Here is a 27,879-nt window from a genome sequence, read left to right as displayed (position 1 = left end):
CTTCCACACCAACTCTAATTATTTTCATCCTGATTAATCTTTGAGTGATTTTCTGTTATTCTTATGATCTGTCCTTATCTTTGAGCAGCTGTGTACTTTCTCCTGCTTTTCCTAACTTTAGTTAACTGTGGATAGTTAAATTTATCCGAGCCATGTGGGTGCCACTGGCTGGGCCAGCATTTATTGCCCGGCCTTTGACCCCCTTGAGCAAGGTGGTGGTGTGCTGCTGTCTTGAACCACAGTAGTCCATCGGATGTGGGCATATCCACAGTGCGGTTAGGGAGGGAATTCCAGGCTTAAGGAACAGTGATATATTTCCAGGGTAGGACTGTGCGTGGCTCTTGCAGGGGGCGGTATTCCCATGTTGCTGCTGCCCTTGTCCTTCTAGATGGATGTGGTCTTGCGTTTGGAAGGTGCTGTCTGAGGTGCTTTGGTGACTTTCTGCAGTTCCTAGTATAGACACACTGCAGCTACTGAGCATTGGTGTTGGAGGGAGTCAATGTGGTGCCACGTAAGTGGGCTGCTTTGTCCTGGATGGTGTCAAACTTCTTGAGTGTTGCTGGAGCTCCCCCACCCCCACCCTATCCAGGCAAGTGGGGAATATTCCATCACACTCCTGACTTGTGCCTTGTGGATGGTGGACAGGCTTTGGGGAGTCAGAAGGTGAGTTGTATCCTGCAGGATTCCCAGCCTCTGGCTATGGTAAAGCTGTAGAATTACTGACCAGAACCACTGTCCTGTCATAACATCAGTCCCTTTTGTGAATTAAGAACAATTGAAATTCAGTTATACAGGAGTCGGGAGGTCATGTTGGTCTCCATCCTATCGGAAAGATGTTGTGAAACTTGAAAGGTTTCGGAAAAGATTTACAAGGATGTTGCCAGGGTTGGAGGATCTGAGCTACAGGGAAAGGCTGAACAGGCTGGGGCTGTTTTCCCTGGAGCGTTGGAGGCTAAGGGGTGACCTTGTAGAGGTTTATAAAATTATGAGGGGAATAGATAGGATAAATAGACAAACTCTGTTCTGTGGAGTGGGGAGTCCAGAACTAGAGTGTATAGGTTTAGGGTGAGAGGGGAGAGATATAAAAGAGGCCTATGGAGCAACTTTTTTCACACAGAGGGTGGTGTGTGTGCGAAACGAGCTACCAGAGGGAGTGGTGGAGGCTGGTACAATTACAACATTTAAGAGCCATCTGGATGGGTATATGAATAGGAAGGGTTTGGAGGGATATGGGCCGGGTGCTGGCAGGTGGGACTAGATTGGGTTGGGATATCTGGTCGGCATGGACGGGTTGGACCGAAGGGTCTGTTTCTATGCTGTACATCTCTATGACCCTGAGTAGATGAAGGGCATTTATTGAGGTAGTTGAGCACATGTACAGAGCTACGTACTGACACACGTGATTGGATTAGGAGATATATGTTGGTAATGTTTCCATCTGTTATATAAATATTACCCTGAGGGAATGTGGGCCCTCGATCTGACCATGCACTGACCTCCCTCACTGTAAGGCTTTCCCTCTGTTCGTCCTGCTGTGCTGCCATGTCGCGTTTGCTCCAAAATTGTGGGCTACATAAATGCAAGTTTCTTTTTGTTTGTTGTAGGACAAGCTGCAGAAGCGACCGTTTGTGTACTACAAGCCGGAGAAAACCTGCACAGTGACGGATTTGAAATGGAATCCGGCTGTGAACTGTATCCTGGCAGTCTGCATGTCGGATGGAAGCCTGACCATCCTGGAGGTCACTGATGTCATTAAGCAGCATGCCTCCCTTCCCCCGACAGCCGATATAACCTCATGTAGGTATCGCTCTGCACAGGAACACCATGTACTGACCCCACGGGGAGGCTGTATGCTAAGGCTCATGTCAATCCCACTGTGGGGTGGAAGGTACGTTCCTGCATGGTTTTCCTAGGAGGAGCTGGGGACGTAGTGTCACTGGACAAGTAATCCAGGGCCCAGGACAGTGCTCAGGAGCTGTTCGTTCAATTGCGTCCCCACCCAACCAACCCCAACTCCCCCACCCACAAGGAAGCTGGTAGATTTACATTCAGTTGCTAAGTTGACAATATCAAGTGAACGTTGGCCATGAACCTGCCATCCATTGTATAAATACCAATCCCACCTGGCTCACAAATGTCTTTCACGGAGACAGACTCACTGTCCTGACCCACTTTAATCTGCACGTGACTGCAGATCCAGTGAAATGCAGTGTGACCTATGAAATGGCCCACGCGGGGCAGGAACAGTTAGGGATGGGTGTTAAATGTTGGCCTTCTGGCAACTGGCACATCCCATGAATCAGTGAAAGGGAGAATGCCAATCTATGGACTTGTTGGAGTGGGCCTCATTCTCACTGCTGTTCTCCTGCTCTCAGGGGGATGCTGCTGTCGTTGGGCTGGGGAACCCACCCATCACCAGGGGTTTCACCGTGTCTCTCCCAACTTTTCCTTTAGTGTGCTGGAGTCCGAAAGGGAAGCAGCTGGCTGCGGGGAGGCGGAATGGGACGGTTGTTCAGTACTCACCGGTAAGTGTCAGTGAATTATTAATCATTGATTCGCAAAGACTTCCATGTCCTCCCCTCCCTTGCACTGCCTCGTGTGCAACAATCCGATGAGATCTCAGCGCTGTTCCACTCTGGTCTCCAGTGTTGTTCATTCCAGCGTTGCCTTGGGTTCCTTGGGCCCTCAGCTTTGGAATTCCCTCCCTGTTCATCTCAGATAGTCCTGAAATCTGGTGTGGCGTGTGTTATCTCCTATGACTTGGTGTTATGCTTTATTCTGAAATCTCCTGTGAAATGTCTTGGGAATTCTTTACTCCATGAAAGGCCCTTGATAAATGCGAACAATTGGCGTGCCTGAACGGTCTGGATCAGTTTCAGGCTGGAATTGAGTTCTCCTGACGTTATAATATGTTGTGGTTCTGTTCGCCGAGCTGGAAGTTTTTGCTGCAAACGTTTCGTTCCCTGGCTAGGGAACATCATCAGTGCTATTGGAGCCTCCTGTGAAGCGCTGCTTTGATGTTTCTTCCGGTATTTATAGTATACCAGAAGAAACATCAAAGCAGCGCTTCACAGGAGGCTCCAATAGCACTGATGATGTTCCCTAGCCAGGGAACGAAACGTTTGCAGCAAAAATTTCCAGCTCGGCGAACAGAACCACAACAACGGACACCCGAGCTACAAATCTTCAACCAGACTTTGACGTTATAATAGCACGAGCAATGTACCCAGCACTGTTAGGGATGTTTGACACAGTAAACCATTACATTGAGAGCAGAATACAAAAGGTTTTGGCTGTTTCCTCAACTCAAAATTCACTGCTGCTGAATTGGTGTGGAAGCAGTGATGCAGTGATATTATCACTGGACTAATAATCAGAGAGGAGAAAGTGAGGACTGCAGATGCTGGAGATCAGAGCTGAAAAATGTGTTGCTGGAAAAGCGCAGCAGGTCAGGCAGCATCCAAGGAGCAGGAGATTCGACGTTTCGGGCATAAGCCCTCATTCCTGAAGAAGGGCTTATGCCCGAAACGTCGAATCTCCTGCTCCTTGGATGCTGCCTGACCCGCTGCGCTTTTCCAGCAACACATTTTCAGCAGTAGTAATTAGAGAGCCAGGTAATGTTCTGGGGACTTTGGTTCCAAATTTGAATTCAGTACAGATCTGGCATTAAAAGTCTCAGGGATGACCTTGAAGCCACTGTTGATTATTGTAAAAATCCATCTGGCTCAGTAATGTCCTCCAGGGAAGGGAAATCTGCCATCCTCGCCTGGTCTGGCCTATGTGTGGCTCCAGACCCACAGCAGCATTGTTGACTTTAAACTGCTCTCTAAGGTGGCACAGCCAACCACTCGGTTATATCATCGAGGGATGGCACTGGGTGGACTGTCTGACATCGATGAAGGCACCAAAACTGCCGTTGGTAAACACAGCCCTGTTGAGCCCAGCTAAGACCACCTCCCCAATATCTGGGGGGCAAGTGCCAACACTGGGAGAGCTGCCCCGCAGACTAGTCAAGCAACAGCCTGACAGACTCACCACACACCCCATGTTGAAGACCCCACCATCGCCATCTCTGAGGAGGGTGGCTGCTGAGGGTATTGCGGATGGGCAGGAGTTGACAGGCGCAGAGTGTGGTGATGGCCTGGGGGAATACAGCAAGGTGAAGCTGGAATACACAAGCTTTGATCTTCCCGCGGGAGTGAGGAATTTCACTGTCCCACCTCGTGTTATTCTCATCTTTTCAATTGGAAAACGTCGGGTTCTTTTCTTCCAGGTTCTACAAGAAAAGAAGATTATCCCGTGCCCCCCTTTCTACACAGCAGACAATCCAGTTAAAGGTATGAAGGGTGTAACTTCAGGATTGTGTGCTTTGGTCCGTCATTGCTCTGCTAGCTCTTTGATTATCCTGCCCTTCCCCAAGCTTGCACACATTCCTCCTCCGGCTTTTATTCGACTCCCCTTTGGAAGGTTATCAAATCAGCTCCTCACCAGCCACACAGCTATTTGGATGATACACCCTGACACATCTGTGATTGTCCTGGCAACCACCACCACACCCCCCCCGCCCCCCGGAATGAGTGTGACAGTAAATCTGTGTCCCCTGACCTCCAGGGGAAGATATTTCTTCCTGATTAAGTCAACCAAAACCCTGCACAACTTTGAACACCTCGATTCAATCTCCTGGTGAGGAGGAGTTGAATTGAATTAGCTGCATTGCCACACGTCCTCACAGTGAACCGTTTACAAGTCGTCACTTACAGTGCAATCTTAGATACCAAGGTACAGATTCGTGAGTATAAATTCTTAGGGGACAAAAATAGCATTACAGACCTTCAGAAGTTTAAAATCAGAATAGTTCCTCCAGTCTTTCTGTATGAACTGAAGTCCGTCATTCCCCTGGTAGATCTCCTCTGCACCCTTTCTAGGGCTTTCCTCTCCTTCCTGATCAATGCTCAGAACTAGATGTAATCCTCAGCCTGGTCCTGATCAGAGACTTATTGAAGCTGCCTCACCTCATGTTTATAGAACCCCAGAACCCCATGTGTTTATTTTTTAAGCAATGCCAACTTGTCTTGCTACCTTCCAAGAGTTTAATTTTGTGAATCTCCAGATGTCTCTGCTCCTGCAAATTCTCATTTAGAATTGTCCCAGTGTTGGCAGGAAAGTGTGCTGAGCCTCACTGTTCTCAGCTATCACTAAGGTTAAAGGCTTAATCAAATTGCACACAGTCTGATAAACCCAGGTTATCAGGAAACACTGACTGGGTTTCTGTCCTTAATAAAAAACTGCTCTTTATTCCAAAGAAATCCGCCATGCCAGACATAGGCAAATAAAACCGTGAATAATTACCATATCGCTAAAATAATAACCATTAACTTAAACCCCTTCCCTTTCACTCTCTCACTGACACACACACACACACACACACACACACACGCTGTCTGACACACACACTTATGTAATGTATAAAAGGAAACAAAACACTGGGGAAGTGCAGTTCAATAGTACCAGTCCGCAGGGTAGCATGATTTCTGAGCTTATAATTTGGAGTTTTCTTCACTACAGACAAAGGCAGTTGGTACACTAATTGTCTTTCAGTGACTGGTTCGAGGCAACCACTTATAGCACCTGGTGAGAGAGAATAATGAGCTAGCTTACAGAATGTGGTTAATTCACTGCACTGACAAGGAAAGAACCTTCCTCTGTTGCAGCCTGGAGACCTCTGCATTTTGATTTGATTTGCTTTATTATTGTCACATGTACTTAGGTGCAGTGAAATGTTTTCTTTTACATACAGTACAGATAGAGCACAGCGTACAGAGTGAGTTAGGGTGGAGAATACAATGTTCCAGCTACAGACAAGAGCGGGATCAGCATTAAATGTAAAATTTGAAGGTCCTTTCAGAAGTGTAATAACAGTGGGGTAGAAGTTGTTCTTGAATCGGTCGGTTTGTGTGTTTGAGTTGGTTGGTCCTGCAGTCCTTCAGTTCTGTTGTTTCCCCTTCGTCTGAATGCCTGGTCCTGATTATACAGACCAGCCAGTGTTCTGTCTTAGGCCAGGCTTGCTCTGCACACACCCAGTGGTGGAATGTAGGGATCTCTCCTCCATCAGAGCCACCCCAATCCCCACCACACACACACACGGAACAAAGCAACTGTATGAGCAAGATCGTCAGGGAATTCCAGTCGCTTGCCTTTTAAAATGCAACAACTCCTTCCACAATCCTTGGTTCAAGGTAGTCCCCCTCCCATTTTGGGCCACAATTCAAAGTAAAGCAAAATAAAAGTTTTGATCTTATGTAGTTTAACATGCCCTTGCTCGTTCTATCTTTTGAAGTGCATCACTGTTAATTCTTTGATTCCCTGTTTGTGACAGTGTTGACTCTCAGGACCTCTGGTGGCAGGACTAAGTCGTTCAAAGCTGCAGCCTTTAAATTTCGACATTTGTGCTGTTGGTTAGGCCACTTTGGGAATACTGCATTCACTTCTCGTCTCCCTGCTGTAGGAAGGATGTTGTAAAACTTGAAAGGGTTCAGAAAAGATTTACAAGGATGTTACCAGGATTTGGTGGGTTTGAGCTGGAGGGAAAGGCTGAATAGTCTAGGGCTTTTATCCCTGGAGCATCAGAGGCTGAGGAATGACCGTATAGAGGTTTATAAAGTCATGAGGGGTATGAATAGGATAAATAGACATGTCTATTCTCCAGGTTGGGGGAGTCCAAAACTAGAGGTTTAACGTGAAATGGGGACAATTTAAAAGGGACCTAAGGGGCAACTTTTTCACACAGAGGGTGGTGTGTGTATGGAATGAGCTGCCAGAGGAAGTGGTAGAGGCCGGTACAATTACAAGATTTAAAAGGCACCTGGATGTGTATATGATTCTGAAATGTTGAGGGGGATATGGGTCAAATGCTGGCAATTGGGATGAGATCAGTTTAGGATATCTGGTTGGTATGGATCAAAGGGTCTGTTTCCATGCGGTACATCTCCATGCCTCTATAATTTATTGTTTTCTTTTAATAAGTAGGTGATCTTTGGCACCACTGTTTTGATTCTGTCAGTGTTGGAACTGTCCAATATAATAAAAGCAGGCAATGGCCATTTGGTCCCTCAACCCTGCTATCTCACTCGGATGGATCATTTTAAACCACTTTGCTCCATGTCTCTCAATACCCTCAATCAACAGCACTCCATTCATCTCAGTCTCAGAAACTCCTTTTACGCAATTTGGACAATAATCTCAAAGCAAAAATCATTCTGCAGCCTACGAGGACTGGAGTTGGCAGATTTTGTACAGAGTGGGATGCAGCAGAACAGTTGGTCAGTAGTGGGATTGAGCCCACAGTCATTAGCAACGCACTTAACCCACTGATGCAGCCAGACATGGTCGTTCAGGACAGAAATAAGGAGAACTTCTTCAGGGAGTTGTCAATCTGTGGAATTCTTAACCACAGTGGGCTGTACGGGATGGATCATTCAGTATGTTCAAGGCCGAGATAGACAGATTCTTAATCAGGAAGGGAAGCGTGGGATGGATGGTAGCTCAGTGGTTAGCACTGCTGCCTCACAGCACCAGGGACCTGGGTTCAATTCCAACCTCAGGTGACTGTGTGGAGTTTGCATGTTCTCCCAGTGTCTGCGTGGGTTTCCTCCGGGTGCTCTGGTTTCCTCCCACAGCTCACAGGGCAGGTTAGGATGAATTGGCCAGACTAAATTGCCCCATAGTGTTCAGGAATGTTTAGGTTAGGTGCTCTGGTAAGGGGAATGACTGAATCTGGCTGGGTTACTCTTCGGAGGTTTGCTGTGGGCTTGTTGGGCCTTAGAGTCTGTTTCCGTGCTGAACGGGTTCTCTGATTCAATGAATCATGAGTTATGAGGAAAAGTCTGAAAGGTGATTAGATTAGATTAGATTACTTTCAGTGTGGAAACAGGCCCTTCGGCCCAACAAGTCGACACCGACCCACCGAAGCGCAACCCACCCTTACCCCTACATTTGCCCCTTACTTAACACTATGGGCAATTTAGCATGGCCAATTCACCTGACCCGCACATTTTTGGACTGTGGGAGGAAACTGGAGCACCCGGAGGAAACCCACGCAGACACGGGGAGAACGTGCAAACTCCACACAGTCAGTCGCCTGAGGTGGGAATTGAACCCGGGTCTCTGGCGCTGTGAGGCAGCAGTGCTAACCACTGTGCCACCATGCCGCCCACTGGTGGAGTTGAGGATTATCAGATCAGCCATTGAATACTGGAACACTCAGTGGGCTGAATGGCCAGCGTCTGCTTCTCTGTCCTGGGGCGGCACCTCAGGCTGAGGAAACTTCTTGAACCGTGTATAATTTTACCACCCGCCTATAACATTGGCCACTCAAAATACAAGTGACTCTGCATATTAAGGGGGAAGGCACAGCCTGCCATTCAATAACATCAATCCCACCTACCCTCATGGTCAGATCACATTTGTACATTGGTAGCTGTTCCTTGCAGAACCAGCCTTGGGGGGGGACCATTGTGCTGTATGTTTGATCCAAAGGTGAAAGCTGTCCACTGAACATCACAATGAGGTGTCCCGACATCGGAGAGTGACTGAATTGCTGCCTGAGGGAGGAGTTCCCGTGTGGCTGGATCCTGGCAATGGGCAGATCACTACCCTCTCTGGATTGCCGTTGTTCGGTCGGTGGGTGTTTGCAGTCCTGCTGTGTGCTGCTGGTCATGACCTCCCAGGGGTAGACACAGAACAGCAAGCTCTGAATTTCAAAGGCGATTCCTCCTCGTCTCTGACCATGACAGGGTGCTGGACAGCCAGCGGGGTGGAATTACTGTCACCATGAGGTAAAATGACAAGAAGTTCAATGGTTGAAACACAGTTGCCATGATCGCTCTTCCCCCATTAAAGGCAATGTGGGAACTTTCCCATAACAGGGCACTTACTTTGTGTCGAATTGTATACACTGCTGCACCCCACATACACAACTGCTCTCCGTTTGGATGTAGGCTGAGTAGTGCTTTCAATTAAAAACTAAATGTTCACCTTTAAATCCCAGGGCTGCTGCTCAGGGATGCTGACACCTTGCTGTGTCCGGCCTAGTTTGACAGGGGGTTTGAGTGTGACAGTAGTGCTGGCAATCCCTCTGTATTCCTAAAGTTGAGTCATTTTCTTTTGGCAGTGTTGGATATCTGTTGGATCAGCACGTACGTTTTTGCGGTGGTTTATGTGGCTGCGGATGGATCACTGGAAAGCCCTCCTGAGCTTGTGATGGTCTCCCTGGCGGTAGGTGCACACTTTGATTTTCACACCAGCCTCGTGTGTTAGCCCTTAATATCCATCCACACACACACACACACACACACACACACACACACACACACACAGTCTCTCAGGCACGCACACGTATGTACGTTTTCTCTCTCCCTCTCTGTCTCTCTCTCGCTCGCACGCGCGCACACAGTCTCTCTTGACTGGTTTGACAGTGCTGTGTGAATGTAGGTCTTCGGCTCAGCTCACAATGCACAATGTCAGAGATGGTGGGGTTAGGGCCTGTTCTCGAGAATGAGGTGTAACACCCTAACTGTCCTGGGGAAGTCCATCAGGTGAGCTTTTAAATGAAGGCGAAAATAAAAACCAAGAACTGTGGATGCTGGAGATCTGAGACAAAAGCTCGTAAAACTCGGCAAGTCTGTGGGAAGAAAGCACAGTTGTTTCTGTTTCATGTCTGCTGACCTATCGTCAAAACTCTAATGAAGATTATATCAAACTTGAAATGTCGACTCTGCTTTCTCTCCAGTTGGCTGTGCTTTCTGTCCAGACCTGCTGAGTTTTTCCATTGCTGTTTTTGCTTCAAATGAAGGCCTGATCTGCGCGCTCAAGTGGCATCACTCTGAGAAGTTCCACAGGCCTTCCCTGCAGAGTCCTGGACAATATTCATGCCTCAAAGCAACCTTGTCACCTACCAGGCGCAGATTGCTGGTCTGAAACTACCGATCGTACAAATAGGTTGCGGGTGACTACATTTCCAAAGTACTTGATCAACTACGGAATATTTTGGGCCACCCTGAATTATTTTCTCCTTTATCTTTTGATGGGATCTAGTCGTTGTTGCTCGTTTTAACCACCTTGGTGAAAGTTGTGGAGTCAGAGCTTTTAACAGCATGGACTGAGGCCCTTCGGCCCATCATGTGCACACCTGTCATCATGCATCCATCTATTTTACTCTGAATTTGCACCATAGCCATTTCAAGTGTTCATCTAAATAATTGGAATCATCAAATCCCTACAGTGTGGAAATGGGCTCTTCAGCCCAATAAGTCCACGCTGACTCCCCCGAAAGTTACCCACCCAGACCTATTCCCCAACCCTATTATTCTACATTTACCCCTGACTAATGCACTTAACCAATACATCCCTGAATACTACGGGCAATTTAGCATGGCCAATTCACCTAACCTGCACATGTTTGGATTGTGGGAGGAAACCGGAGCACCCGGAGGAAACCTACGCAGACACGGGGAGAATGTGCAAATTCCACACAGTCAGTCGCCCGAGGCTGGAATTGAACCGGGGTCCCTGATACTGTGAGGCAGCAGTACTAACCACTGAGCCACCGTGCTGTCCCTTAACTATCTGGAGAGTTCCTGTCCCGACCTCCCTTTTAGACAGTCAGTTCCAGAAACCTAACCCCCTCTGGGTGAGAAATGTTTTCCTGCTCCTTCAACTGTGTCCCCTTGTTACTGACCCCTGGACGAAGGGCAAATGTTTCTCCCCATCTCCCCTGTCTATGCCCCTCTGAGGTTTGTACACCTCCATCCACCTCCGCATTCAGGAAGTAAGAAGCTTTCCTGAACTGTTGCTGTCTGTTTTGTCCAGACACTCCCACAATGTGGTTAGAAAGGGATTGCCAGGATTTTTTACCCAGTGACATTGAAGCAATGATGAAATAGGTCCATGTGATGATGCTGTTTGATGTGGGGGGGCGTGCAGGCAGTTTTCCTGGCTGTCTCCTGCTTTGCTCCCGGCTGGTCCAGGTGGTAGCTTTGGAATGTGTTGCCAAAGGAGCCGTGTGTTGCTGCATTACACCTTGTCGCTGGTACACACTGTTTCTGTTCTGCATCAGTGTGACAGGAATGAGTTTTGAGGGCAGTGGATGGGATTCTAGCTTCTGCAGTGTTGAGTTTCCTGAGTATTGTTGGAACTGTACAGGCTGTCCAGGCAAATGGGGAGTAGCCCATCACACTCCAGACTTGTACCTTGTAGATCCTCAGGAGATGAGTTACTTACTTCAGAACTGCCAGTTTCTGACCTGCTGTTGTAGGTACTTATTCTGAAAGGTGCTGTGTAAATATAAGTTTATTTGTTCTTTAACCGTCCATGCCATTGAGGAAACCCTGCCAGAATATGCTACGGAGCAGTGTGAATCAGGCCATTGTTGCAAGGATAACGAGCGCTGTGGTGGGTCTGGTAACAAAGTCAAAGAGTAGGTTGGCCTGTTCCCCTGGGAAGTGGTTATTGAGAAAGAGACAGGGGTGTTAAGCTGCTGCTGAGCTTCTCTTTAAAGAATTGTCACCATTGGCATCTCACAGTGCTGAGTTTTGGCACCATTTATTGCTAATACAGTTTAATGTGAGTATATATAAATCCTTTTTTGTTGGTGATGAAATGAAAGTGTGCTTTATTTTTCAGAAAAAGGATGAGAAACGAGAGGACCAATTCTTGAACTTTAATGACCTGTGCTTTGGGATATCGACTGAGAGGCAGCACCATTACTACCTGCACTACTTTGAGTATTGGTAAGTTGAGGACAGCTTTCATTCACAATGCACTGGGTGAATGTGAAATTGATAAGATTCAGAGTACAAGTCACACCTGACAGATTGGATTCGACCTCCAGCCGTGATAGGTGCAACTTGTCCCCGGAATCACTTTGTTTTATCAGTGGGCCGTGACAGCAGAGCCTGGCTCTGATCATACCCCCAGCATCAACATGTACAAGGTAGCTCAGGGAACGGTGACATGCATCACAAGGGACTTGAGGAGGAGCCACGCTCCTTCACAGTGGCTGGGAATGAAATCTTATGCAAAGAACTGGCAAGTGACTTACCTTGGTAAGAACAAGGGAGAAACGCAGTAAAGGTGATTGTGGTATAAAGTGCATTTCATCAACACTAATTGGCTATAACACAATTGACGATTTGTGGACGTTGTTTGGATACCGCAAGCTTTCCACTGAGCAGGTTTAGCGATTTTCTATTAGCGAGCTTCTGCAGTGTGATTTTCCACAGCAGGTTTCCATAGTGCGAGGCTGCAGAGGGATACAACTGTTGCGTTACACCAGACCGCCCTGTAATAAGCAAATTCCGAAACCTGAGCAGAAACGGAGCAAAACGTACCAAAATAAGGAAGTTACGCTGCGACATGGCAAACCACTGGCTGGTGCAACAGGAATATTGTGTCCAATTCTGGGCATCGTGCGTCAGGAAGGATACAGAGGTGCTGGCGGGACACAGAAGGTTGGCCTGAATGGTTACGGGGACAGAGGCGGTCAGCTCCCTGGACAGGTTGGAGAGGAGGAAAGGAGATTTGGTAGCAGCCTTCAGGTTCATGAGGGGAGTGGACAGAGCTGATAGAAACTGTTCCCATTGCTGGAAGGGTCAGGAAGTGGAGGGTAACAGATCAAAGTGATTGGCTGAAGAGCCAGTGGTGAGTCGAGAATGATTCTGTTCCCCATGTGGAGTGGTTAGCGACCGGGAAGCCCTGCCTGAGTGTGTTGTGGAGGCAGATTCAGTTGTAGCTTTTGAAAGATGATTATCTGAAATGCAGTAATTTGCAAAGGGGCTGTTGTTTGTCACATCTCTCGTGGCTATTCCCGGGAAGGACACCAAACTGAGAGACTTTCAGAGAGAATGAAGTGTCAACCACATCGCTGTCGATGTGAAGTGATAGGTCACCCAGGCTGGATAAGATACTCTTGCCTTAAGAATATGAGAAGGATACCAGGCAGTTTTTTTCTGGCAATCCACAGTAATTTCATGGCCACCATCATTGATGATGGGCTTACAATTCTAAATTTAGTAATTACTTCAGTTCAGAATCCACTGCTGCCATGGTGGGATTGGGGCCCACCTCCCCAGAGCAATCACCCTGTGTCTGTACGTTACTGATCCACTTCAGCACTGTCCAGCTGCCACTGTCCCAGATCACATTGGCTGATTTGGAGTTTGAAGTTGGGACCAACCAGAGAAGATGCAGTATACTGTACACTCCCCTCAGAGGCAGAGGGCCCTGGGATTTGGCTGTATTTGAGAGCCTTTGTGCTGAATTCAGACCGATCCTGTTAGCACTGATGTGGCTCAGCAGAGTTGGAGCTGCCGACCCGCGCATCACTTTGAGGACGAGCAGTCTCCCCTGCTGATCTGGCCAATATTCATCTCTCAATCAACCACACAAACAGATTCATAGAATCCCTACAATATAGAAACAGGCCATTTGGCCAATAAGTCTATACTGATCCTCCAATGAGTAACTCACCCAGACCCATTCCCTATCACTCTACATTTACCCCTAACTAATGCACCTAACCTACACATCCCTGAACACTACGGGCAATTTAGCATGACCAACTCACCTAACCTGCACAGCTTTGGACTGTGGGAGGAAGCCAGAGCACCTGGAGGAAACCCAGGCAGACACGGGGAGAATGTCCAAATTCCACACAGACAGTCACCCGAGGCTGGAATCGAACCCGGGTCCCTGGTGCTGTGAGGCAGCAGTGCTAACCACTGAGCCACCGAGGGTTTGGTGATTCTTCGTGGTTTGTGGGAGTTTGCTGCTTGCACATTGGCTGCTGCTGTCCGACATTCGGTATTTAGACAGTAAACCGATTTGTGGTGGGGCCATCCTCAAATGGTGAAAGGCATTCTATAGGTGAAGGGTTTGGTTAGGGTCCAGTGACATGTTAATGGTAGTACATCGAGCAGCCCTTGTATAAGATACATTTCCAAACTTGGCCGCTCTGTGTTTCAAAATGCAGTGCTGGAGAAACTCTGCCAATCTGGCTGCATCTGTGGAAAGAGAAACCGAATTAACATTTCCCATCCAATGACTGTGCTACCTTTGGTAGCACCTGCAACATTTTGCTTTTATTTGATTAGTCTGCAGTCTGTTTGGCCAGTGCATTACGCAGTCTGTCTTGTTTAAAAAAAACTATTCGACAGAGGCTGTTCAAGGTTTTGCATTGACCTCACCTGCAGTTAAGTTGTAAACAGATTACTGAGCGCTCTCAGCAAGTTGACATGTGCTTGCTGTGTAGATCTCTGTTGTAAATGAACTCACTCTAAAGCAGTTAAAACATTTGATGGTAAAGATCTTGCAGAATAAAAGCTGATTTTGTTTTAGCCTTGAATGTCTAGAATTGGGCTGGGTTTGGCTCTGAGGTGAATACTGACTGCAGTGTCCAATTCATACTGTGCTATTTACAGGGATCTTATCTTGGCCTCTTCAGCTGCATCAATTGAAGTCAGCGTTGTGGCTCGGCAGCCCGATAAGGTAACACCACTGACTTCCAAAGGCTTTTTTTAACTGAAATAATTTGTATATTAGCGAGGAATAGGATCTGGATTTTTTTAAAAAACCTCTTCTTGAGATGAGTGTCACTCATAAAACCAATGAAAGCTTTTCACTGTATTTTATTGTCTTACTGTAAAATACACATGGCAATAAAATAAGTTAGTTTTTTCATCCTTTACTGCTCATCTCGGATTGCCCTTGAGCTGAGTACCTTGAGCAGCTGTTAGAGGGCAGTTAGGAATCGGCCGTAGTGCTATGGGTCTGCAGCCACTTGTGGGTCAGACCACATGAGGATGGCAGATTCTCCATCTGAAAAGTACATCAATCGCGAATCATTGTCATGGTCACCATTACTGACAGGAACTTTACCTTCTATTGTAGAATCAGAGAATCCCCACGGTGTGGAAGCAGGTCCCTCGGCCCACCGATCCACACTGATCCTCTGAAGAGTAATCCACCCAGACCCGTTCCCATTGCTCTACATTTTCCCCTGACTAATGCACCTAACCTTCACATCTCGGAACACTATGGGCAATTTAACTTGGCCAGTTCACCTAACCTGCGCATCTTTGGATTGTGGGAGGAAACCGGAGCATCCAGAGGAAACCCACGCAGACAAGGATAGAATGTGCAAACTCCATACAGTCAGCTGAGGCTGGAATCGAACCTGGATCCCTTGCTGTGAGGCGGTAGTGTTAACCACTGAGCCACCCTACTGCCCCCGTTTCAAATACCTTTAACTCCTGTGATGGGATTTGAATTCTATCCCCAGGGTTACGGGTGGTGCGGTGGCTCAGTGGTTAGCGCTGCCAACTCTCAGCATCAGGGACCCGGGTTCAATTCCTGCCTCAGGCAACTGCCTGTGTGGAGTTTGCACGTTCTCCCCGTGCCTGCGTGGGTTTCCTCCGGGTGCTCCGGTTTCCTCCCACAGTCCAAAGATGTGCGGGTCAGGTGAATAGGCCATGCTAAATTGCCTGTAGTGTTAGGTGCATTAGTCAGAGGGTAGTGGGTCTGAGTGGGTCACTGGGAGGGTCGGTGTGGACTTGTTGGGCCGAAGGGCCTGTTTCCACTCTGCACAGAATTTAATCTAATTTTAGCTTGGGAGCTGGATTACTAATCCAACAACTTTACCACGAGACCTCCAAATCCTGACCATTGTGGTTCGAGTGTAGACACTTGATCCCGGGAGCACAGAGGCACAAGCTGTAATGGTAGTGATGTTGGTCACCAAGACCATTAAACAAAACACTGGGGTTCACATCTCCAGACAGAAGAGTTCGGTCTAACTCATATTGAACCTTGGCCCGACCACATCTACTGTATTGGGTAATCAGTTTCCATCTCCCTGGTATTGGAACACTGGAAATGGTGCAGGTAACAAACGTTCAGAGATGATACCACGTACTGCTGCATTGCACTGACAAAGGAAGCCTAAACAGGCTGGGACTCAAAAGAGGAAGTTGATTATCTGATGGAGGGCGGTCTTTGAGATTGTGAGGTGACTTAGTTGGGTTGACAAGGAGACAATGCATTCACTTCCTGTAAAAAACCAAAGCAAGGGGCCATATGTATAAGTTTTAAATAAATCCGATCGAGAATTCAAAAGGACGTTGTTAGCCAATGTCGAACTCACCACCAAATGGAGTGGCTGAGGGAAGGGTTTGATGGAACCGTGAGGAATAAGAGATTTGAACGCAGTGCTGCGAGGGATTAGACCATGCAGCAGCGAGGGGCGATACAATGACTCTTCTACCTTTTTCAAACTTCACTTCTGGTCATTGCTGGACGGACCCAGCATTTATTGCCCGTCCCTATTTGTACCGTGAGAGGGTGGTGGGAGGCTGCCCTTATACACTTTTTGCAAGTCTCTGAATGTTCTTTGCTTCTCGTTCAGGTCAACTGGGAAGTCTGGGTCTTGGAGGATGCAGCCCGAGCAGAATTCCCTGTGACTGACAATAGCGATGACACAATGCCAGTTGGTATTGGTATTGACATCACCAATCAGCAAGCAGTCGCCATAGGTGAACTTTTCACTCTTGGTTTATGAATAGATGTTTATGATGGTTATTTAATGGTGCATGATTAGCTGTTGTTAGCCCGAGATGTGATAGGACGGGGATCACTGGGGTAAACTGTACCCATTCTAAGCAGCAATCTTTTACCTCAAACCTGAGAAGATGGCATCTCTGACATTGCTGCATTCCCTCAGTTCCCATCCTGAGTGGGCCGGCCTGGATTTTCTGAAGTCCCCTGGGATGGGACTGAGTTTGCACCTTATTGATTTGGACTGTATGCCATTGAGGTGCACTTCATGGAGGTTGGAACACAGAACATTACAGCACAGTACGGGCCCTACGGCCCTCGATGTTGTACCACCCTATGAAACCAGTCTGAAGCCCATCTAACCTCCACCAGTCCATTCTCGTCCATGTGCCTATCCAATGACCATTTAAATGCCCATAAAGTTGACGAGTGTGCAACTGTTGCAGGCAGTGTGTTCCATGCCCCTACTATTCTGAATAAAGAAACTATCTCTGTCATCTGTCCTATATCTATCACCCCTCAATTTACAGCTATGTCCCCTCGTGCTAGTCATCACCATCGTCAGAAAAAGGCTCTCACTGTCCACTCGATCTAACCCTCTGATTATCTTCTATCTCTCAATTAAGTCACCTCTCAACCTTCTTCTCTCTAACAAAAACAGTCCCTCAGCCTTCCCTCGTAAGCCCTTCCCTCCATACCCGCCAACATCCTAGTAAATCTCCTCTGAACCCTTTCCAAAACTTCCACATCCCTCCTATAATGTGGTGACCAGAACTGCACACAATACTCCAAGTGTGGCCACACTAGAGCTGTTGCATGACCTCATAGTTCCAAAACTCGGTATCTCCACTAATAAAAGGCAACACACCGTGTGCCTTCTTAACAGCCCTATCAACCTGGGTGGCAACTTTCAGGGATCTATGTACATGGACAGCGAGATCTCTCTGCTCATCTACACTGCCAAGAATCTTACCATTAGCCCAGTACTCTGCATTCCTGTTACTCCTTCCAAAGTGAATTACTTCACACTTTTCCGCATAAAACTCCATTTCCTTCCTCTCAGTCCAGCTCTGCAGCTTATCTATGTCCCTCTGTAACCTGCAACATCCTTCGGCACTGTCCAAAACTCCACCGACCTGAGTGTCATCCGCAAATTTACTAACCCACCCTTCTATGCCTTCATCCAAGTAATTTATAAAAATGACAAACAGCAGTGGACCCAAAACAGATCCTTGTGGTGTACACCACTAGTAACTGAACTCCAGGATGAACATTTCCCATCAACCACCACCCTTGTCTTCTTTCAGCTAGTCAATTTCTGATCCAAACCACTATTTTGTGCAGTAGCCTACCATGGGGAACCTTATCAAACGCCTTACTGAGATCCATATACGCATCAACTGCTTTACCCTCATCCACCTGTTTGGTCACCTTCTCAAACTCAACGGTTTGTGAGGCATGACCCTACCCTTCACAAAATCATGTTGACTATCCCTCATCAGCTTATTCCTCTCTCAATGATTATAAATCCTATCTCTCATAACCTTTTGCAACACTGTACCCCTAACCGAAGTAAGGCTCACTGGTCTGTAATTATCAGGGTTGTCTCTACTCTCCTTCTTGAACAAGGGAACAACAATTGCTAATGTCCAGTCATCTGGCACTATTCCTGTAGACAATGATGGCATAAAGATCAAAGCCAAAGGCTCTGCAGTCTCTCCCTGGCTTCCCAGAGAACCCTAGGATAACTCCCATCCAGCCCTGGAAATTTATCTATTTTCACACTTTCCAGAATTGCTAACACCTCCTCCTTGTGAACCTCAATCCCATCTAGTCTAGTAGCCTCTCCCTCCGTATTCTCCTCTATAACATTGGAAAAGATCAATGTGAATATTGACAAAAAAATATTCATTTAGCGCTTCCCCTATCTCTTCTGACTCCACGCACAACTTCCCACTACTGTCCTTGATTGGCCCTAATCTTACTCTAGTCATTCTTTTATCCCTATATACCTATAGAAAGCCTTAGGGTTTTCTCCAATCCTATTCCACAACAACTTCTCATGTCCCTTCCACACTTGTCTTAACTCTCTCTTTAGGTCTTTCCTGGCTATCTTGTAACCCTTAATCGCCCTAACTGAGCCTTCACATCTCATCCTAACATAAGTCTGCTTCTTCTTCTTGACAAGAGATTCAACTTCCCTAGTAAACCACAGCTTCTGCACTTGACAGTTTCCACCCTCTTTGGCAGGTACATACTTATTAAGGACACACAGTAGGTGTTTATTGAATAAACTTCGCATTTCTGTTGTGCCCATCCCTTGCAGTTTTCTTCCCCATCCTATGCATCCTAAATCTTGTCTAATTTCATCGTAATTGCCTTTCCCCCAGCTGTAACTCTTGCCCTGTGGTGTATACCTATCCCTTTCCATCACTGAAGTAAACACAACTGAATTGTGGTCACCTACCTCTGAATCGAACAACTGGCTGGGTTCATTCTCCAGTACCAAATCCAATATGGCCTTGCCCCTTGTTGGCCTGTCTACATACTGTGTCAGAAAACCCTCCTGCACATAATGGACAAAAACTGACCCGTCTGAAGTACTTGCACTATAGTATTCCCAGTCAATATTTGGGAAGTTGAAGTTCCCCAAAGCAAGATGAGACACAAACTAGTTTGTGTTGTGGTGTGTTCTTGCAAAGTGCAATTTGTGATAGTAGGATGTAGTGTGGTTTACCAGTTAAGTCAAAGTAAAATGCAGCAGATGCTAGAGATCTGAAATAAAAATAAATGAAGGAAATATTCACCCAGTCTGGCAGCACGGTGGGGACAGAGAAATGCCTCACGTTCTTGTTTGGGATTCACGTGCGTGTGTTCCATTAACCTACAAGTTTGTGTTCTCTTAAAGCTGTAAGACCTATTACTTACAAATATTAAGTAAGTCATTCCAAAAAGAAGTGAACTCCAGGCTGGGTTGGATGGCGTGTTACTTCAAATGCGTTTACGCTTCTCCATGGGGAGCAGGGTTAGAAACTAAAAGATAATGAAACCAGTCACAGAGTCATGCAGCATGGAAACAGACCTTTCGGTCCAACCAGTCCATGCCGACCATAATCCCAAACTCAGCCATTCCCTTTTGCTTGCTCCCTGGTCCCTATCCCTCCAAACCTTTCCTATCTGCGATCTTATCCAAATATCTTTTAAGCGTTATGATTGTACCTGCAGCCACCACTTCCTCGGGATGTTCATTCCACATGCAAGCCACCCTCTGTGTCAAAAGTTTGCCCCTCAGCTCTTTTTTTAAATCCTTCATCCTAGGGAAAAACTTACTAACATTAGCTCTGTCTGCGTCTCTCATCATTTCATAAACTTCTGTAAGGTCACCTCCCAACGTCCTACACTCGAGTGGAAAAAGTCCCAGCCTATCAAGCCTTTCTGTAGAACTCAAAGCTTCCATACCCAGTAACATCCTGGGAAATCTTTTCTGAACCTACTGCAGCTTGAACAATATCCTTCCCAGACCTGGGTGAGCAGAAGCTCCCAGGGTTTGAACTTGGCCAAAATTGGGGATACTCTCCAAATTCACCTCTAATGCCAGGGCTTTTCAGCAAAGTCCTCAAAACATTGGTAAGAATTTCAAAGCTCTGACCTGAACCTCTGCCATGGTTACAACGCTTCAGTCTCTGGAGAGGACCTAATAACCGATGGGGTAAAAAGTCCCACCACTTACTAACAACACTGGTTTCTGTGTAAGGAAGCAGCTGGTGGAAGGGGGGAGTGACCCAACTGCAGTGAAAGTTTAATCTACAATTATTCAGAAAGAAAGGCCCCGTCTATTTCTAAATGCCCAACGGTGTACTCGCGTTTCAGGGAAGGTGAAGTATTAGAGATGACCTGCTCCATCCAGTTGGTTGGTGCTTTGCATTTTGATTGGAAGTTGTCTCCTCAGAGATAGATGGGGGGATGGGACAAACAACTGGAACACAGCATGAACTGAAGGGAGGAACTCATTGAAAAGTCAAGACTACAACAGCCGTGGTTACAGTATCTCTGACACAGGAGAAAGCCATTCCGGGGCATGGGAACTATCGGATAGAGGCATTGTTCCTGAACTAGTAATCCAGAGACACAGGGAACGCTGTGCGGAGCCACAGCAGATCATGATATTTCAATTCAAAATGAAAATGTATTTGGAATTAGGTAGTCTAATAATGACCATGAAATATCGTCAATTGTCAGAAAAATCCATGTGTGGATTAACTATCTTTCTGGGTAATTCCTCTTCCCTCTAACAGCCACATACGGCAATAGTCGGTGAGCCCTGGCTCCCTACTCTCCAGCCAGAACCTCTCAGGGGGAGGAATGGCTGGGCACCAGATGATGATCTACAGTAATGTAGTGGGAAAGGTCAGAAGTCTCACACACGACCTGGATATCATCGTCCCACTGGTTTATTTGAAAGCACAAGCTTTCAGATGGGAGCGTTACCCCCTCCAAGTGAAGTCGAGGGAAGGGGAATTCAAGACCTTGTTGCTTGGCACCATACACTGCAGCAGACTGTAATCCATCACTGCAAGCAATTATCACCACCCCAAACATTTACACAGACCAATGTGAAAGATAATTTAGTCCATCAATTTAAATTAATTTGTTGTTATTTTTGCATCTTCTAAATTCCCGTGTCCACATTGCACTTGGAACGCCTTTGTGAATTTATTATATTCTGTCAGCAATGAAAATAATCTGGCAGGGTGTGTAAAACAGTTGTCGTCATTGTCATAGAAGATGCATCTTTATTCGACGTGCCTCCGTGACTGCGTACCCCCCACTATCTCTGCAATCTCGTCCAGCTCTTGAGCCTTTCCTGCCTCTACTGGGATAACTTGGCCTTTTAAACCACTCCGGTGTCGGTGTTACACCAGTTGGCAGCTATACCTTCAACTGTCAAGGCTCTGAGCTTTGGAATTCCCTCCCGAAACATCACCATCTCTTTTCTTTTGCTTCTTAAAACTCTGACTAAACTTACTGCCATTGTTGATAATTTTGTGGTCATCCACTACAGACCGCAGCTTTCAAAGACTGATTAACTCTACCTCCTGCCAGGATAGGATTTGAACCCCTGACCCCAAAGCATTCTTGTGGAGGACTAGTCCAGCGATATCACCATTACAGTGCCATGTCCCCTGCTTGTAAGAGTATTTGATAATTGCATACACTGTGGCATCCATTTACTTAGTTTTGAATGATACAAACATAGAATTGACCAGACCTTTAAAACTGGTTTTCAGTTCAGCTGGGTGTTTTAAAACATCCTTAAATGAAATACGTTTTCTTTTTTTGCAGGCAATGAGAAGACTTTCCCTCCTCCTCCAATCTTGATATTGCTTTCAACAGATGGGCTCCTATGTCCATTCTATATGCTCAACTCTATACCTGGAATGAAGACACCAGTGAAATCACCAGTTTGCCCACACCTTGAAGGGGAGAGAGAACCCAAGCCAGGTATCGGTTACACCCACAGCCTACAGACGAAATACCCACGACCAGAGAATTTTAAGTGTGGAACAACATCATTTGACTTATTTGCAACTGTGCTGACTCTCTGAAAGAGCTGTTCACCGGGTCTTATACCCTTTGAAAAGCTATGATTGATTTTCACTTCTGAATAGTTCAATCCCAGCTCCAGATATTTGTCCCTTTGCACCTGTGTGTCCCGTTTGTGTCGGGCTGCATTCTCAGAAGGGCTGTCTTTATAAAGATGGGTTCAGTTCAGGTCCACATTTGCCCTTTTATATGGAAGATCTTACAGCTCTATTTTGAAGAGGAGCAGGGAATTTTTAGTTATCCTGAATAATATATACCTTTTTTGCGCTAAACAACTGTTTGGCTAAATTTGGAGGCTCATTGCTGTTGCATGAAGAAACCATGGCAGCTGACCTGCACATGGGAAGGCCCCAAAAAGAGTCATTGATGAAGAAGACCACATTGTTTTGGTGATGTCTCTTGGGGGATAAGTACTTGCTGGGACATGGAAGTGATGGCATAGTGGTATTATTTCTGGACTGTCAATCCAGAGAACCAGGAAATGTTTTGGGGACCGGGTTCAAATCCCGCCATGGCAGATGATGGAATTTGAATCTAATAAAAATACAGACTTAAGAGGCTAATGGTGACCATGAATCCATTGTTGATTGTCCGAAAACCCTATCTGGTTCACTAACGTCCTTTAAGGAAGGAAACTGCCATCGCTCCCTGGTCTGGCCTACATGTGACTCCAGACCCACAGCAATGTGGCTGACTCTGACATGTCCTCTGGGCAGTTAGGGACAGGCAATAAATGCATGCCCAGCCAGCACTGCCCTCGTCCTGTGAATGAACTTGAATCAAAGTATAATGATGATGCTGTGTTGAAGATCTTGCCGTTAATGTTTTGCCTTGCCTTCCAGCTCAGGTATCAATCCCTGCCCCGTCAGTACTGATGCCATCGCACGTTGTGACTGCATTGCCACAGCAGTCTGCGGTGGCCATGCACCCACCGGCTTCCTTCCGTCCATCTGTGCTGCCAGTCATCCTGCCGTCTTTGCCCACCTTCCCGAGGGTACCCGCCCAGACTCCGCACCCCAAAGACATGCCGAATGCTGGAGTCAAAATCGAGCTGGAGGAAGTGTCCTCCTCGAGTGACAGTCAAGGACCGGACTCCTCTGGAGCTAAGCTGAGTCTGGTAACACCTGCCAAATTTGTCAGGCAAGTTTGTATTATTCCTACCTGCCTTGTCGAAGCACGTCAAGCCTCAGTTCAGAAACAAGGCTTTGGGTTCTGTGACCTCATGCTGGGGTGTATGCCACCTTTCTTGTGTAATCCTTTCCTGCCCCACCTTCACTTCTTCTCATTCTTCCACAAGGAAGCCAAAAGCTGCTGGGATTTGATCAGTAGATCTGGCACTCCCTGTGGAAAGAGAAACCGTTACCAGTCATGATTTAATGACCTTTCATCAGAACTTTTCCTTCTCTCTTCTGAGTTTATCCAGCTTTCCCTTAAATGCATCTGTGCAATTCAGACCAACTACTCAACGCAGTAGCAAGTTCCAGATTATAGTCAAACTGCTTAAAGAAAGTTCTCTTGAAATCTCAGTTGGATTCTTGAATGTTGTCCGTCAGGCTTCCCCATCATAGAAAGGAACCCTCGACTATTTGGTCTTTGCTGTCACGGATAATCTTTTATCTGTAGATTTATCCTTTTCCTTAGATGAAATTATAGACGATGTGGTTAGTAAGCTTGCGGATGTCACTAAAATTGATGGTGTAGTGGACAGTGACGAAGGTTACCTCAGATTACAAAGGGGTTTTGATCAGTTGAGCCAATGGGCTGGGGAGTGGCAGGTGGAGTTTAATTTGGATAAATGTGAGGTATTGCTTCTTGGTAATACCAACAAGGACAGGATTGGTGCAATTAAAAGTAGGGCCTCAGGTAGTTCTGTAGAATAGAGAGAACCAGGGATTCAAGCACACAGTTCTTTGAAGTTTGGATCGCAGGTAGACAGTTTGGTTAAGAAGGCATTTTGTGCACTTTCCTTCATTGCTTAAACCTTTGACTACAGGAGTTGGGATGTCGCGTTGAGGTTGTATAGAACATTGGTGAGGCCTTTTCTGGAGCACTGTGTCCAGTTCTGCTTGCCCTGTTATAGGAAGGATATTGTTAACAAAGAACCTTACAGCACAGGAACAGGCCGATCCATATCTATCCAAACCTGCCGCCTATTTCCTAAGGATCTGTATCCCTTTGCTCCCTGCCAATTCATGTACCTGTCTCAATACATCTTAAATGAAGCTATTGTTGCCGCCCCTACCACCTCCACTGGCAATACATTCCAGGCCCCCACCCTCTGCAATAAATACGAGCTTTCCACGTATGTCTCCCCTAACCTGTTTGCTCTCACTTTGAACTCATGGCTCCCAGTAATCGAGTCCCCCGTTCTGGGAAGAAATTTCTTGCTATCCACCCTGTGTAGACCGCTCATGATTTTGTAAACCTCAATCAGGTCCCCTGTCAACCACCTCCTTTCCAACAAAAATAATCCTAATCTACTCAACCTCTCCTCATAGCTAGCCCTATCCATACCTGGTGAACCTCCTCGGCACCCTCTCCAAAGCATCCACATCCTTTTTGGTAACATGGTGACCAGAACTGTACACAGTATTCCAAATGTGGCTACACCACATTAAGTTGGAGACGATTCAGAAAAGATTTACGAGAATGTTGCTGGGAATGGAAGGTTTAAGTTATAGGGGAGAGGCTGGACAGGCTGGGACTTTTATCACTGCAGTGTAGGAGGTTGTGAGGTGATTTTATAAACATTTGCAAAATCATGAGGGGCATAGGTAAGGTGAGTGGTAGGTGTCTTTTCCCTGGGATGGGGGATTTCAAAACCAGGGGGTGTATTTTTAAGGTGAGATGAAAATGTTTTAAAAAGAACACGAGGGATAATTTTTTTTTACACAGTGGTTAGTGTGTGACATGAACTTCCAGAGGGAGTGGTGGATCTGGTATAGTTAAAACATGTAAGAGACATTTGGAAAAGTACGTGAATAGGAAAGGGTTGGAGGGATATGAGCTAGGAGCAGGCAGCTGGGACCAGTTTAGTTTGGGATTGTAGGCAATATGGACTGGTTTGGAGCAAAGGGTCTGTTCCCGTGCTGTGTGACTGTTGCCTTCTCTTTTTGGCTTTCGGTATTGCTGTAAAATTATTGGGAACATGCTGACCACAACATGGCTTACATTGAGAACGAGTCTTTAAGGTTTGAAGTGAATGTGACAGTGAATAGTTTGAAAGCAGTCGCAGTCAGTCTGCTGTGAAATTAGCTGCCCAGCCTGGATTCCAGAATTCTGAAAGGCTACTTTGGTCAAGGTAAAATATCCAAACCTGCCTTCAGTTCATGTCAGAATCTGGTATCTGACCGGAGCCATGGTTTGTCAGTTGTTAAGCCTTTTCCGCAGTGAAGCGTTTTTGAAGCAGTCAGGGGTATGGGCTTCCCTAACTGGGCCAGTCTTTGTTGCCCATCCCTGATTGCGCTTGAGAGGACGGTGGTGAGCTCTTCTGAGGAAATCTGTCATTCGTTTAGTGCAGGTGTGCCCACATTCATTTGGGAAGGAACTTCTGGAACGTGGACCCAGTGAGGGGGAGAAAATGACTGTATGTTCCTACGTCAGGATGGTGGGCGGCTTGAAAGAGAACTTACAGGCTGTGGTGTACCTTGTCATTCTTGATGGTAGTGATCAAGAGCACAGATTGCCAGCTCTATGTAAGGCCCCCTTGCAGTGGGGTGCCATGGGAGAGGAGGGATAGTGAGGAGAAGAAGGGCTGCACATTGGGATCCAATTTCAGCACCGCATGTTCCACAAAAAAAATCAAAATAATCTGTTTCCCCGTCAGAGAGAAGCCTTTCCTATTGTAATGTACACTGAGTCACTTTCAGCTCTCGCTGTGGAAGTGGGGTGGTTATCTTGTGCCTCCCTGAGACCAGGATAATAGAACCTCTAGCTGAAACTATATCCTCAATACCCCTCTGGCACTCGAATCTTTGAGACTTGCTGCAGAGTTTTGTCGTTGAAGAGCACGATTCTGAAGAAGGGGAATTGGATTTCAAATGTTAACTCTGCTGTCACTCCACAGGTGCGCCAGAGCTGCTGAGTTTTTCCAGCAATTTCTGTTTTTAATAACAATATGGAATTCACCTTTGAGAGCTGGGCGCTTTGTGCTCCCTAATGCTGACATTTGTCGGGTATGCAGTTATAAAGTTATAGCTTGTTGCTTTGGCCTCCTTTATCGAAGAAAGTCATTTCTCTCCTCCTACTCTGTCAGCTTCTAAAACTAACTTAAATACCTCTGTTTTTTTTATTTGACTCAGATAGTATTTAGATACAGCCTCTGCCATTTGGCACACATCATTTGAAGGTATTGGAGTTTTGGCTGGGCTGTCGAACAGACACGTTGGGGTGGGTGCATACCCTTACTTCCTTTACATTGCTGCAGGGGGGTGACCCTTAAACTGTCTGACCACAACATAGCCATCCTTACAGTTATAATTCATTTTGTGTGAATGCTGTCTGACTCACTGAGGTTATTTCTTGTCCCAGCACGTCATTTCAGTGTTGGTGCTGAACTGGCTCTCGCGAAGCTGAACGTGTTGAGTGAAGAGTCCATTAGGGAGCCTGGCACAGGTTTGCAGCAAGTGTGGACTGGATGGGCTGAATGGTCTGTGCCCATTTGGTGGTTTGATGTTTTATGGGCGCTGGTTACTTCTCGAAGCTCTCTGGATGTTGTTGACTGCCTGTTCTGCTCAGCAGTGATGGGATTGCTCTGCTTTGTAGGTTCTTGGGGAGTGAATCATCCAGTGAGACTGAGTGGCAGCAACAGATGAAGCAGCTGCTGCCCTCCGCAGCACAGGGTCCAACTCCAGGTACTGCAGCACAGGGACGAACTCCAGGTACTGCACCGAGAAAGGGGACCAGATCACAAATGTGCTCTTATCCTTTTGGAGGTCCCATCTTAGTTCTTTAATATTCTTGGTGACAGGAACAGTTTCTGTTTCCAGTGCACACTGCTGTTTCCTGGCAAATACCACTTTGCTGTCTTTACCTTTGGCTCACACTTCCCCTCCTATTTGCAAATCCTTTACCCTTTCGGTCTGCCTCACATCAATCGCACACTCTTCCTCTCTTCCCTCACCCTGAGCATTGTCTCCTTGTTATGCCTCCACCCACCATACCATCCCGCCCCACCTCCTCCCCCCTCGCCGCCGCTCCCCCGTCCCCCCTCGCCGCCGCTCCCCCGTCCCCCCTCGCCGCCGCTCCCCCCTCGCCGCCGCTCCCCCGTCCCCCCTCGCCGCCGCTCCCCCCGCCCCCCCTCGCCGCCGCTCCCCCGTCCCCTCTCGCCGCCGCTCCCCCGTCCCCCCTCGCCGCCGCTCCCCCGTCCCCCGTCCCCCTCGCCGCCGCTCCCCCGTCCCCCCCCCCCCTCGCCGCCGCTCCCCCGTCCCCCCTCTCGCCGCCGCTCCCCCGCCCCTCTCGCCGCCGCTCCCCCGTCCCCCCTCGCCGCCGCTCCCCCGTCCCCCCTCGCCGCCGCTCCCCCGCCCCTCTCGCCGCCGCTCCCCCGTCCCCCCTCGCCGCCGCTCCCCCGTCCCCCCTCGCCGCCGCTCCCCCGTCCCCCCTCGCCGCCGCTCCCCCGTCCCCCCTCGCCGCCGCTCCCCCGCCCCTCTCGCCGCCGCTCCCCCGTCCCCC

At 47.3% G+C, this 27,879-nt stretch overlaps 1 protein-coding gene across 4 annotated transcripts in view; it reads left to right on the top strand.

The window, feature by feature from the left end:
• nup214 (nucleoporin 214) overlaps positions 1 to 27,879 on the top strand; it is a 187,973-nt gene that overhangs the window by 5,560 nt on the left and 154,534 nt on the right. For 3 of the 4 annotated variants that reach the window (XM_060841580.1, XM_060841581.1, XM_060841578.1), the window contains exons 4-13: positions 1,605 to 1,797; positions 2,455 to 2,525; positions 4,274 to 4,337; positions 9,170 to 9,273; positions 11,680 to 11,786; positions 14,475 to 14,541; positions 16,457 to 16,583; positions 21,949 to 22,107; positions 23,052 to 23,349; positions 26,974 to 27,089. In XM_060841580.1, the coding sequence (XP_060697563.1) occupies positions 1,605 to 1,797; positions 2,455 to 2,525; positions 4,274 to 4,337; positions 9,170 to 9,273; positions 11,680 to 11,786; positions 14,475 to 14,541; positions 16,457 to 16,583; positions 21,949 to 22,107; positions 23,052 to 23,349; positions 26,974 to 27,089 (1,306 nt within the window). The remainder of the gene's footprint in view (positions 1 to 1,604; positions 1,798 to 2,454; positions 2,526 to 4,273; positions 4,338 to 9,169; positions 9,274 to 11,679; positions 11,787 to 14,474; positions 14,542 to 16,456; positions 16,584 to 21,948; positions 22,108 to 23,051; positions 23,350 to 26,973; positions 27,090 to 27,879) is intronic. The other variant, XM_060841579.1, reaches the window with a different exon arrangement.

The sequence above is a fragment of the Hemiscyllium ocellatum genome, chromosome 21 (genome assembly GCF_020745735.1).
Source record: "Hemiscyllium ocellatum isolate sHemOce1 chromosome 21, sHemOce1.pat.X.cur, whole genome shotgun sequence".
NCBI classification, from domain to species: Eukaryota; Metazoa; Chordata; class Chondrichthyes; order Orectolobiformes; family Hemiscylliidae; genus Hemiscyllium; species Hemiscyllium ocellatum.
The sequence above is the reverse complement of the archived record's forward strand: the minus strand, read 5'-3'. Positions and strand labels throughout refer to the sequence as shown.